The sequence below is a fragment of the Lacerta agilis genome, chromosome 7, assembly GCF_009819535.1.
Source record: "Lacerta agilis isolate rLacAgi1 chromosome 7, rLacAgi1.pri, whole genome shotgun sequence".
NCBI classification, from domain to species: Eukaryota; Metazoa; Chordata; class Lepidosauria; order Squamata; family Lacertidae; genus Lacerta; species Lacerta agilis.
The window spans coordinates 63577225-63590518 of NC_046318.1; the positions used below are offsets into that span (position 1 = coordinate 63577225).

Here is a 13294-nt window from a genome sequence, read left to right on the forward strand (position 1 = left end):
TGTAACCGCCCACACAATCTCATTAGGTCACAGGTGAGACCTCAAGGGTACCACCAGGTGATGGTGATTCCTGACCTAAGTCCGGGGATGATATTTTAGTTTCCAATAACTACTGAATCTTCTCTTTATTTTAAATCAGGGGTCCCCAAACTAAGGCCCGGGGGCCGGATGCTGCCTAATCGCCTTCTAAATGCGGCCTGTGGACGGTCCAGAAATCAGCGTGTTTTTACATGAGTAGAATGTGTCCTTTTATTTAAAATGCATCTCTGGGGTATGTGTGGGGCCTGCCTGGTGTTTTTACATGAGTAGAATGTGTGCTTTTATTTAAAATGCATCTCTGGGTTGTTTGTGGGGCATAGGAATTCGTTCATATTTTTTTTCAAAATATAGTCCGGCCCCCCACAAGGACAGTGAACCGGCCCCCTGCTGAAAAAGTTTGCTGACCCCTGTTTTAAATCCTGGTGCAACTCTCATTACCACACGGTGAAAATGCTACGTTTTCAAGGCATTAATGATGAGATATTCTATGGATGCATTTAATGTCCTTTTAATATGGTAGTGTTGGAAAATATTGATCAGTAGCTACAGGACTGTGTTCAGCTTGGTCAGTCAAAAATTAAACAATCTTTGGAAACCCTTGCCAGAATACATAACTCTTCAGACCTAGAAGATGACAAGTGTTCTGGCTAGCTTCTTTTTAATAGTCTCTGCCAACAAATATTTCCAACTTTGGTAGACCAACAAGTTCCATGACTGATATGTTAGTTGTAGGAAGTTCTAAATATTTTTTATTCAGTATATTTTCCCCCTTGCCCCATCCTTTTCTTTTAGGGTAAACAACAAGCATTTTCCTTTCTGGTTATACACAATATTTCAGATCTTTGAAGACTTGTTGGCTTTTAAAATTTTTCCTCTATCCTGCCACTGTTATCTTCTCTCCAGTATAAACGATTGCTTTTATTTACTTACACAATTTAAATCCCAAACTCAAAAGTTATGATTGCTCTTCTACAATATACTTTTGGATCTGAAAATTTGTCCAGCTAGAGGAAAATAATATTATTTCCGAGTTTTGGCTATGCTTCTGCTAAATGCACTCTGGAATAGGATTATGTTTCTTTGTAACCATATTGCATTGCTGACCCAGTACCATTTGTGGGGAAAGTATAAGCCTCAACTCATTTTCTCAGCAATGCTATTTTTAAGCCACTTACCCTGTCCCTTCTTATACTTGCTTGTATGAATTTTCCTTCCTCCCAATCCCACCCAATATTTCTCTGCTGTCAGCAAATTTCACAAGGCCTGTATATTGAAAATTTGTTTTGAATTAGTAAAAGTTCTGCCAAGCAGTGGGAAGATTCACACGTGCCCTTCAGGGGGGAAAGGGGGCAAGGAGCAGCTATTCTGTTTGAAGTGTATGTCTGTCTTACTTTTATTAAAGATTCATTTTAAATTTGTCATTGTTTATGAGCCAACAAATGAAGCCCACTCTGTGTTAGTAGCCCTTTAAAGCCTTGTAAAAACCAAACCACTGGATCCTATTAATCTTTGGCAGGCAGCAGAGCACTGCTTTGTGGTTTCCTGTACATAGAGAGTGTTTTATGTTTGGCCATTTCTACTTTCTTCTGCTGTATTCTTTTTTTGGAAAGGGGGAAAAAACTTTGAACATATTGCATTTGCTTAAACCAAGATGAAGTTGTCCCCCCCCCCCCTGCATTTACTCTCAAAAACACAGAAGCATTTGAAACAAAGTATGACCAATTAATTTATACTCATCATAGTATATAAGGTTACGGTCATTTTACAACTGGGAAAAGTTGAACTAAAATTGAACTAAATAATAGGGAGTTAAATTATGCCGCTCTTTAACTTTATTCCAGGGTTTTTGCCTTACGTCCTTAGAAGAGAGTGTACAAGTTCTGTTTAAAATGCAATGTATAGACAGTGAAGGCATGCTCTATTCATTTATTTAAAATATTAAAAGGGCCCAAGGACCTGATGATGTTGAAATATCATGTTCTTAATTTATGTAGCACTAATAGGTTCATTTGCGCTTCGAGACCCCCAAGCACCCCCAAGAAATGAGACACAGTGACACAGGATTTTAGTTTAAGTTATTGGGCAAAATTTAGGCCTCAACTTTATTGAATACAGAATGTGAGTGGTATTGGCTTAGGCACTGGAATCACCAGACTATATCGGATTCCCATATAGGCGAAAACCAAATGGCCCTGCCAATTCACCAGATGGAAAAATTCCTGCCACGCCCCCATTAAAAAACAGGCGATCAACAAAGTCCATAGCAAGGCCAGACGGACCTAAATAAAGGGAGGGTGGGCAGGGGATCCGCTGCGCGAAGGCAAAGAGGACTGGCAAACGACATGTAGGGTTATATATTGTTCCCCAGCCGCCCCCCAAGCCAGGCGATTGGCTTTAGAGCCTAAGCAACTGGGGAACGACCAACCGGAGTAGAGCAGGGCATGGCCCTGCTGACTCCAGCAGGTGGGGGGTGCTCTAAGGGCCCGAGTGCAACGCGATCCCTCTTTGATGATGAATCAATTTCCCACATTATACAGATGGCCGGTTCAGAGGCGGCACTAAATTAAATGTTCGTATTGCATGAATAAACTGCAGTAAGCCTCATATTTGTACACCTCCCACTCCTTCTCAGACGCACTGAAGAGAAAGCGATCAAAATCTGTTGCTTTCAATTTTAAACTAACCAGGGTTCCCCATTATATGCGATCATTACACCCACAGAGAACTTTAGTAAATTTAAACCAAGGCTATTTCGTTTTGTTGTTGTTCAGTCGTTCAGTCGTGTCCGACTCTTCGTGACCCCATGGACCAGAGCACGCCAGGCACGCCTATCCTTCACTGCCTCTCGCAGTTTGGCCAAACTCATGTTAGTAGCTTCGAGAACACTGTCCAACCATCTCATCTTCTGTCGTCCCCTTCTCCTTGTGCCCTCCATCTTTCCCAGCATCAGGGTCTTTTCTAGGGATTCTTCTCTTCTCATGAGGTGGCCAAAGTACTGGAGCCTCAACTTCAGGATCTGTCCTTCCTGTGAGCACTCAGGGCTGATTTCTTTAAGGATGGATAAGTTTGATCTTCTTGCAGTCCATGGGACTCTCAAGAGTCTCCTCCAGCACCATAATTCAAAAGCATCAATTCTACGGCGATCAGCCTTCTTTATGGTCCAGCTCTCACTTCCGTACATTACTACTGGGAAAACCATAGCTTTAACTATACGGACCTTTGTCGGCAAGGTGATGTCTTTGCTTTTTAAGATGCTGTCTAGGTTTGTCATTGCTTTTCTCCCAAGAAGCAGGCGTCTTCTAATTTCGTGACTGCTGTCACCATCTGCAGTGATCATGGAACCCAAGAAAGTGAAATCTCTCACTGCCTCCATTTCTTCCCCTTCTATTTGCCAGGAGGTGATGGGACCAGTGGCCATGATCTTAGTTTTTTTGATGTTGAGCTTCAGACCACATTTTGCGCTCTCCTCTTTCACCCTCATTAAAAGGTTCTTTAATTCTTCCTCACTTTCTGCCATCAAGGTAGTATCATCAGCATATCTGAGGTTGTTGATATTTTTTCCGGCAATCTTAATTCCGGTTGGGGATTCATCCAGTCCAGCCTTTCGCATGATGAATTCTGCATATAAGTTAAATAAGCAGGGAGACAATATACAGCCTTGTCGTACTCCTTTCCCAATTTTGAACCAATCAGTTGTTCCAGATCCAGTTCTAACTGTAGCTTCTTGTCCCACATAGAGATTTCTCAGGAGGCAAATGAGGTGATCCGGCACTCCCATTTCTTTAAGAACTTGCCATAGTTTGCTGTGGTCGACACAGTCAAATGCTTTTGCATAATCAATGAAGCAGAAGTAGATGTTTTTCTGGAACTCTCTGGCTTTCTCCATAATCCAGCGCATGTTTGCAATTTGGTCTCTGGTTCCTCTGCCCCTTCGAAATCCAGCTTGCACTTCTGGGAGTTCTCGGTCCACATACTGCTTAAGCCTGCCTTGTAGAATTTTAAGCATAACCTTGCTAGCGTGTGAAATGAGTGCAATTGTGCGGTAGTTGGAGCATTCTTTGGCACTGCCCTTCTTTGGGATTGGGATGTAGACTGATCTTCTCCAATCCTCTGGCCACTGCTGAGTTTTCCAAACTTGATGGCATATTGAGTGCAGCACCTTAACAGCATCCTCTTTTAAAATTTTAAATAGTTCAGCTGGAATATCATCACTTCCACTGGCCTTGTTGTTAGCAAGGCTTTCTATTTCGTTTAAACGAAGCCAGAATCAAACCATGATTTATAAACCTGGCTTGATCACTAACCATGGTTTGTTAACCAACTGGAGTTTCCCAACTTCCAACATAATCTTGCTGGCTTGAAATCAGAAATCCCTGCGGTGAATGGGGTTGGGGGTTAAACATGAAGCAGGCTTGAACGGAGTCCGACTGAGGCAATCTGTTTTCTGAAGCACCCAATCAGGGTCCAAACCAATCTTGCACAACCCTAGTTTTTGGCTCTAATCCTATACACACTTGCTTCTATGTAAGTCCCATTGAACTAAGTGAGGCTTACTTTTGAGTAGACAAAGACATACATAGGATTGCTCTGTTTACGCCAAGCTCTCGAAGGCAAAGGCTAAAGTAGATTGAGCTTTAAAATGTTACAAAACCAGAAAATGCAGAGTTCAGAGAGTCCAGATCCATATCCCTTTACCTTTTCCCCAAGGAAGTCCAAATGTAGGCCATAACCAAAAAATGCAGGAATGCTAAGCTTAAGCTGCTCCTGAGCCAATGTATTAGAACAAAATTACAACTGTTATGTTAAAATCACAGCAACCTAGGCTTCTCACTGTTCTGCAAACATTTTTAAACGTTTGCTGCCAGAGTCACTATTGTTCCACCTACCAGTGCTTGCAGCTAAGCCCACAAACCAGTATGCTAGCCAAGTGTATTGGACACACACAGGCATATGCCGAGCCCTTGCAATGGAAACTCATTTTGTCCCAGCAAATTTCCTGATGATTTGTCCCGAAAAGCCTTTTATTCTGCTGAAAAACCATTAGGCTGAGTCACTGACCTATTTTGCAGTGCATACCTTTCCTATCCAAAAATAAGGGAGTGAATTTTCACTTGCAGTTATACAGATCTATGGTAAGAACACACTTAGAATCCTGTGTACAGTTCTGGTTAGAGGTAAAGGGACCCCTGACCATTAGGTCCAGTCGCAGACGACTCTGGGGTTGCAGCGCTCATCTCGTTTTATTGGCCAAGGGAGCCGGCGTACAGCTTCCAGGTCATGTGGCCAGCATGACTAAGCCGCTTCTGGAAAACCAGAGCAGCACACGGAAACGCCGTTTACCTTCCCGCCGGAGCGGTACCTATTTATCTGCTTGCACTTTGACGTGCTTTTGAACTGCTAGGTTGGCAGGAAAAAAAGGATACTGTAGAGCTGAAAAAGGTTCAGAGAAGGGCAACCAGAATGATCGATGAGATGGAGAAATGTGGCAAACGCCCCCATATGGATTGTTTACAACATTGTGGGGTTATGTTCTTATGAAAGCACTATAGAAAAGCTTTATTAAAAACTGAATATCAGCCATATAAAGTACAAAGTGTTCTACAATCTAGATCGCTCAGCCTCCCTTGAACACTGTGAAATATAAAAGCAGCCAATTATTTTTGCATGCCACAAATTAAAGCTGAGAGTCAGCAATTTGCCTGAGGGTCACAAAGTGAGTTTATTCATGGATGAGCAGGGATAAAAACCACAGAGGTTGATGCCAAATGTTTACCACTCATGCTTAGAATGACAGATGTTGCTAAAGGGAAGGAAGCCTTAGAAGAACCCAATTGCAATTAATTGCTATGTATGCTTATTTCACATGCAGCAATTATGTACTTTTCATTCATTTTATTTTAATATTTAATACTCTGCACTTCAATCCCTATGACGGTACTTAGAGCAACTTCCAGAGTTAAGAGCCATAAACAATAAAATCAGTATAAAGAAACAAACAGCCAGAGACCAAGCAGCATGGCAGTAAAAAGATATAGATCTAGACACAGGGTCTTTTCTCTTTTTCTACATAGAAGCATTTTCAACATAAGAAGGCGCAAAGCATGAGGAGGAACCATTGTCCACTTAACAGCTTGAAATACTATTATTTGGAGTCAGAACCTGCGATCTCTTGGAATTACTTTCATTTATTCATGGGAAACTAGAAGCAGCCATGCATATATACCCACTGAAGCGTACATCTAAATTATGAATCTGTTTGAAAGCCTGTGTATCTTATACCTCCCTGTTGAATGTACTCCTTGTGGCAAACTCAGATAATATATATGGAGCCAGTTCAGATGCGATGCTAAACTATGGTTTAGCATTATGGGCATAAACCATGGCAAGCTTTGGGTTTCCAGTACCCTCTGGCATTAAATAATAAAAAAACCACATCTATAACTTTTTCTTTTCATGGGAGTGGGTAAAATTTGCAGGCAAATTTTCTAGGGTGGATGAAGCCTGCCAAATTGTAGGCAAAATAAGTCCAGAGGATTTTGTGCTATTCACCTTGTTTGGGGAGGAATAGCTAAAAGGGATTTGCTTTCCAGGTAAAATCTTCCATATACCGGTAGATAGCAAGCCATCCTGTCATAATGGAGTTCTCCCCAGTCTTGTGCTTGTTGTCCCTCCCCCCATCACCCGCTCCCTGGTATGTTTAGAGACATGACTTTTGCTTTAATGAGATACTTGTCGGCAGCATTTTATTTACGTCAGGATAGCTGAGGTGCAATGAAGTATTTCAGGAGTCCATGTTTTGAGTTGCACTGCTTCATAGAGATTCTCCTTCATCTCTCAGAGGCCAAAAATCCCTCTGAGGCATCGTACTTCACTTGGGAGTTCTCCAGATATCACACCCATACCAACATCTGTTAAGTCTTTTAAAGCATTTAAAGCAGCTGTGCAATAAGTCTATACAGGTGGAATAAATCCACAGAAATTTTTAGAAGCCTCCCTGTTGACATCTTCAAAAAAGGACTTACTACAGCTTTTTTCTCCTGTTGAGGAAGCCTTGCCTTCACAATGCATTTGCCAAACATGCCTGTCAATGACTTGAACAACAGTGCATTGGGGTCCTAGGGAAGGGGCGCATCAAAATAGTCATGCTCCATGACATCCATGGGCTACCAAGAGGTAAAAATATATATATCCACTAATAGAAACTCCAGGACTCTTCCAGCTGACAACTTCTCTGCCTGGTTGCCTGCAGTCAATTTGGACTCACCGTTGTTAACTCAGCTTTATGGTACCAAAATGCTCACCTGTTTTGGTTTTTTGCTACAACCAGCTAATGTTATTACTTGGACAGACGACCAAAAAAAGATCAACTTCTTAATCATCACGTAGCATGTTGCAATAAAGAATGTGTGGTAAAGAAAATCTGTTACAAATTCAACACATCTTCTTTCTCTGCCTCTTCTCCCTCGCTCAGGCTTACCTGATCAGCTGCGTATGGAACTGTTATCGATACATTAACAACAGAAACAACTCGGATGTCCTGGTCTACATTACTACTAATGACACAGCGGTAAGGATGTCAAAATTAAATGGGGCTCGGACGGCCTTTGGGTGTGCAATGTAGGTATGAAACCGCTTTCTTGTCTAGCCCATTGCTGTTGACTTCTGTTTCCAGTTACTTTTGGGGAGCCCCCATTTCTGATGCACTCTGGATGATGGTAGCACCTAGTACAGATACTGTAATATCCTCCAGACCAAATGCCCCACCAGTGCATTGGTGTAATGTCTTGCTTAGCCACATTGTAAACTGCTGCTTTCCAGAGCTGATTCACACAAACAGGATAGGCAAGCATGGTTCCCTCTCATGCAAATTGCAGCTTAGTAATGAAAGGCTGTCAGCCAAATCAGTCTTTTTGCAAAAGAGATTAGAGTAATTCATCAACTGTGGTTAAATGGAGCCTCCTCTCATGGCTCAGAGGCAATATGCTTGATTTGGAACACCATTTGCTGGGGCATGTGAGAGTTCAGCAGGTTCAGGCACAATAGGAAACAATGGTTAAATTAACCCTGGAGGTGTTGAATTGCAGCGTGATAAAAAGGGAGGGGGCAGCATGAGAACAAAGTGCGCAGGCACAAAACTGATGCATAACTCCACTTAGTTTGCATTCTTTTACACCCACCAGACACAGACCTGTGCCTGTGCTATCCATGTTGTTTTGTGGAAAACAAGACAGCTTTCAAACAGTTCTTGATTCTCTGCCTGCTCCAAGTTCTCTTCCTTCCTTAAACATTCTGTTGTCCCTGGAATCTAGGAAGGCCTGGGGGAAGAGAATTTGTCACAGTGACAAGTCCCTACCCCAAACACTGATGCATCCTATTCTGGAACATTTTAATGTCATTTCAGCAATAGAGCTGCTTTCTAATGGTCCACAAAAATGTGTTGGAAGAATCCAAGGTTCTTCCTCACAATCTCTGCTGCAGATGAGGAGCTATCAGCCATTTTCTTGGATATATTATCTTAATGAGTGCCAGATGATCTCGCTGCAGCACAGTATATATTTTATGCAACTGTATCTGCTAAACGTATGCTGTTTGCCTAAAGAGGGAGCCCTTTTATTTTCCTAAAAATCATAGAGGACTTCTGTAATTGGGGAGCCAAATACCCGTGCACATGGAAAATGTACAAATGTGTGCTTAAGAATGTTTTGGCAGCGCAGTGAATTTGAGGTTATAAATTATCTCAGGGCGGTCCAGCTTCCATCTGTAATCACTCCAGGGTGGTTTCTAATGGAAATGCTCATAGATAAACATTTAGGTTGCTTCCTGCCCAGGCGAAGAGGGAGGCACTCTGGAGTCTACTTCTTGACAGATGATAATGCATTAAGGAAAGCTTAAACAAAGCGGCACATGGCCTGTGTGCTTCAGACAGAATCTCCAAACCACGTTCTGGTTTGTAAAAACCAGAGTAGCGTGCTTGTATTCTAAGAACAACAATGTTAATGCAGATGCAGGACATGGTTCTCCCCAAGTGGTAGAACGAATAATACAAGGTATGGAGTCCTTCTCAGAGTAGTGGTATGTTCACGGGTCCACTGTGGGGGCTAGTGCCTGCCATTGCCAATGATCACAAGCAGTTCTGGGGGCAAGCAGTTCTCTTGCTTCTGAAGTTTTTTATTATTTTTCCACCGGGGTGGTTTTATTTGCACTTTTTAATCATTTTTATTTGCAATACCTAACCCAAAGTATTATGTACAAAATAGTACAAAGTTTGAAGCTGGTGTAAAACCGAAATAGAATAAAAACCTAAAAAAACACATTTGTACATCTAAAAGACAGGTCTAACGCATTCTGACCACTGAAAGAGGCCATAGATACATAGAACCCTCCAAAGTAAGGGCCAGAGCCCTAGATAAAGAAAGAAAGAAATGTTTGCTTGGTGCCTAAAAGTAGATAGTGATGGTGCCAGCCATCACTAGAGCATTCCTTAAGCAAGGAGCCACCACTGAAAAGGCCGGTTCTCATGTCGCCATTCACCACACCTCCCTTGGAAGGGGCACATGAAGAAGGGCTTTGGATGCTGAACGCAGGATCCAGATTGGTTCACATGGAGGGAGGTGATCTCATTGGGGTCCTGAGCCAGTGTGGTGTAGTGGTTAATAGCGGTAGACTCGTAATCTGGTGAACCGGGTTCGCATCTCCGCTCCTCCACATGCAGCTGCTGGGTGACCTTGGGCTAGTCACACTTCTCTGAAGTCTCTCAGCCCCACTCACCTCACAGAGTGTTTGTTGTGGGAAAGGAAGGGAAAGAAGAGTGTTAACCGCTTTGAGACTCCTTCGGGTAGTGATAAAGTGGGATATCAAATCCAAACTCTTCTTCTCTTCCTGAGCCACGCAAGGCTTTATAGGTCAAAACCTGCACTTTAAAATGGGTTCATGGTTAATGGAATGGTTTCATTGAAATGTATTTTTAACGTTTTGCCTTTTTGCCTTTTAACCTTTTTTTGTAAGCTACTAAGAGGCTGTTTTGTAATAACTCACTAACATGTCAAATAATTAAAATGACAAATGGAAGGGGCATGCTTGCCTTTTTCCATACTTGTTTTTGTTTCCCATTCCACTTGCATTTAATTTGACTGGACAGGCAGAGCCTCATACCTCCCTGTGCATGATGCAGCAGCCCCATCAATCTGCACTAATCTGTTGCTGTCCCTGGGTGGTCTTTTAATATGTTTGTGTAGCCGCAGATACAGGACCACAATAGGGCTGGGGGGGAGGGAACCTAAAGTGAAGCAGGTGGTCAGCTTAATGACCTGCCCTCTCATGTTTCTCCTAAGCTCTTGACTATTTGCTCCATTACAATGTTTGGCTGAAGGAAACAAAGGTTTGCTGCTGCTGCTAGCTCTTCACAGCTGTGCTGGTGTGGAAGGAATGTCTCCTGAGACAAAACAACAAGAGGACTGAGAAGCAAATGTCTGATTTATTTATTTTTTTAAGTGCAGTTTTCTTTAAACCCAATATGTCTGCAACATGTTGCATGTGTGCTGCTCTCTCCTTGTTGAATTTGAAGTTTGGAGTTGCTAATCTTTAGAGGTGTTGAGCACAAGTCCAGCCTTAGTAGCACTGATTCTGGAATTGCTCCACATCAGCCACCATGAACAAAGGTGTGGCAGAAGGAAAAACAGTTAACACTTGGGGATGTTCCAGCCTGATGCTGTAGATCAGCTTTCGGTTCCATGTCAGAAATGTTTACAGTGCATCAGCTCAAATCCACAACTGCACTTGGCCTCTGACGCCTCTTCCTTATACTTCTGTTTTCATTATCTTGCTCTTTTCCTTGCCTCCTCGCCTCCCTAGCTATGAAGAGTGAGGATTCAGCAGCAGACTCTGGCCCATACTGGGTGCCATTTCCAGACCATTTGTGTACTGCCTGGGTTCTAGCCGACAACAGATGGCAGCTTACACAACCAATATTTCCATTTCCCTGCCCCCGACAGCCCTCAGAAAGCTTGGAGCAACCTGCTGAACGTAGTTGGGTGTGTTTTACGGGACTGCTGAGTGGGAGGGTTAGAAACTGCCTGAAGTTGACAACCTTGTGTGAGTAGTGTAAGATTGTTTACCCAATTCACTGTCCAGCCAAATTATAGAGTTGCTAGGAATAAAAACTGGGGCAGTACCATGTACCAACCCCTCAGCCCCTTGAAGGAACAAAAATGGGATACAAATGTATTTATTTATATTACTTTTATATACCACCTTTTTTCTTCCAAGGAGCTCAAGGTGGTATACATGGTTCTCCTCCTCCCCATTTCAAACTCACAACAACTCTGTGACGTAGGTGATATAATAATAATAATAATAATAATAATAATAATAATAATAATAATAATAATAAAATAATATTATAATATTAAAAACATGATAAAACACCAAACATTAAAAACTTCCCTAAACAGGGCTGCCTTCAGATGTCTACTAAAAGTCAGATAGTTGTTTATTTCCTTGATATCTGGTGGCAGGGTGTTCCACAGGGCGGGCACCACTGCTGAGAAGGCCCTCTGCCTGGTTCCCGGTAAGCTCAATTCTCGCAGTGAGGGCCAGAAGGCCCTCGGAGCTGAACCTCAGTGTCTGGGCTGAACAATGGAGGTGGAGACGCTCCTTCAGGTATACAGGACCTAGGCCGTTGAGGGCTTTAAAGGTCAGCACCAGCACTTTGAATTGTGCTCGGAAACGTTCTGAGGCTGAGAGGCAGAAAACTTGGTAATGGATTCGCATGAGTCTTTGTGGATTTTTACATTTTCAAAACTGACCCTTTCCTTTTTGCTCCTCCCCAGGTGCTGCTTCCGCCCTATGATGATCCTGCAAATGGCGCTGCCAAAGACCCCCCACCCCCTTATGTGTCTGCATGAGGAGCCGTGTGTGCGAGCGAGTGTGTGTGCGTGAAATGTACCTAAAGAACAAATAGCTTTACTTTTCACGACACCTGAGCAATAGATTCTTTCATTTTTCAGGACAGGTGTATCATCTCCCAGGTTGTCTTTATTGCTATTTTGCTGTAGATTATTCAAAAGAAAAACCTATTTGCCTAAAGCAGCATTGAACTGGCTCGAGAACCATTTTGATTAGCTAAATTGATAATCGTTGCAATGTATGTTTGTTTGGGGGGTTTTTCACATCTTCTCCTGCAAATCTAGAAAATCTATAGGGGTATAAACTGTAGAGTGTGGAGTTTTGTTTCTGTTGTCTTCTTAATTTCCGAATCATGCCTCAGGTTGTGACATTGTCCTTTAATCCACAATCATAAAACAAAACAGAAGATACCCTGAACAATTGAGCTTATATTTATTTCATCCGGACTATTTGGGACCTTTTTAAGCAGACTTCTCAGCTGTGGTAGCGAAAGCTTGTGTCTTCAAAGCTCAAAATTTAACAAAGTGGATAGCTATGCTGAGGTTTGAAGAAACAAATTTTCATCATTCTACAGCAGAGCTGTGGTTGAAAACACAATTCCTTTTATAAAGGTCTAGCTCAGCTATTAATAAAAAGGAAAAGATCACTTTGAATTGTGCTCTAAGCGCAAAGGAGCTTTCTGACTGGCTGATTGCTCAGAAATGTGGGCTAATGCAGAGGGCGAATGTGTGTATTGTAGGAGCTCTGGGCATCAAGATTAGATTGAACTTTTTACTACATAAATTTTGGCTCTTGCAAGCACTTTGACCTACTACCCCCCTGCCCTAGAATTGGCCAGTTCAGTTGTAAGTGAGACCACTGGCCATTTGCCCTTTCTCTTGCCAGTTGTCTTAATGTGGTTCTCCAGACCAAAGCTCCCCCTTTTCAAGTCAACTCCAAATCTGGATCCCTAAGTGGCCTGGTCTGGGGACCTTGAAGTTGCACAGATGTGGCTTTTTCAAGGCATTGCAAATACTACCCACATCTCTGTTGATACTGCAACTATTTTCTGTAACCGGAAATCTAATGTTAACACCAGTGCCCCACCCACTCTAGGCCTGTTCCCTCAGGATGCTTGTAAGGAGTACCTCTCTCTCTCTATATAGATACACATTAAAATAGGGGTCTGTATGTATGTGTAAAAGAGAGAGATGAAAAACACACATTTCTGACACATGACATGGATTGGCAAATGCATTTCCTACTACTTTAATCTGTGACCCTAAGATTAATCATAGGAAGCAGAGTTGGATACATGATAGAGTTGCAGGGCACCACATTGTATCAAGATGTTGAACCCAGTCACATCTAT

General features: G+C 42.4%; 1 protein-coding gene across 1 annotated transcript in view; it reads left to right on the forward strand.

Moving 5' to 3' along the window:
• The window catches only part of LAPTM4B (lysosomal protein transmembrane 4 beta), a 46892-nt gene extending 34694 nt beyond the window's left edge, over positions 1-12198 (forward strand). The window contains exons 6-7 of the mRNA XM_033155624.1: positions 7511-7606; positions 11868-12198. Of these exons, the coding sequence (XP_033011515.1) occupies positions 7511-7606; positions 11868-11942 (171 nt within the window). The 3' untranslated portion in view covers positions 11943-12198. The remainder of the gene's footprint in view (positions 1-7510; positions 7607-11867) is intronic.
• Positions 12199-13294: the final 1096 nt, after the last annotated feature.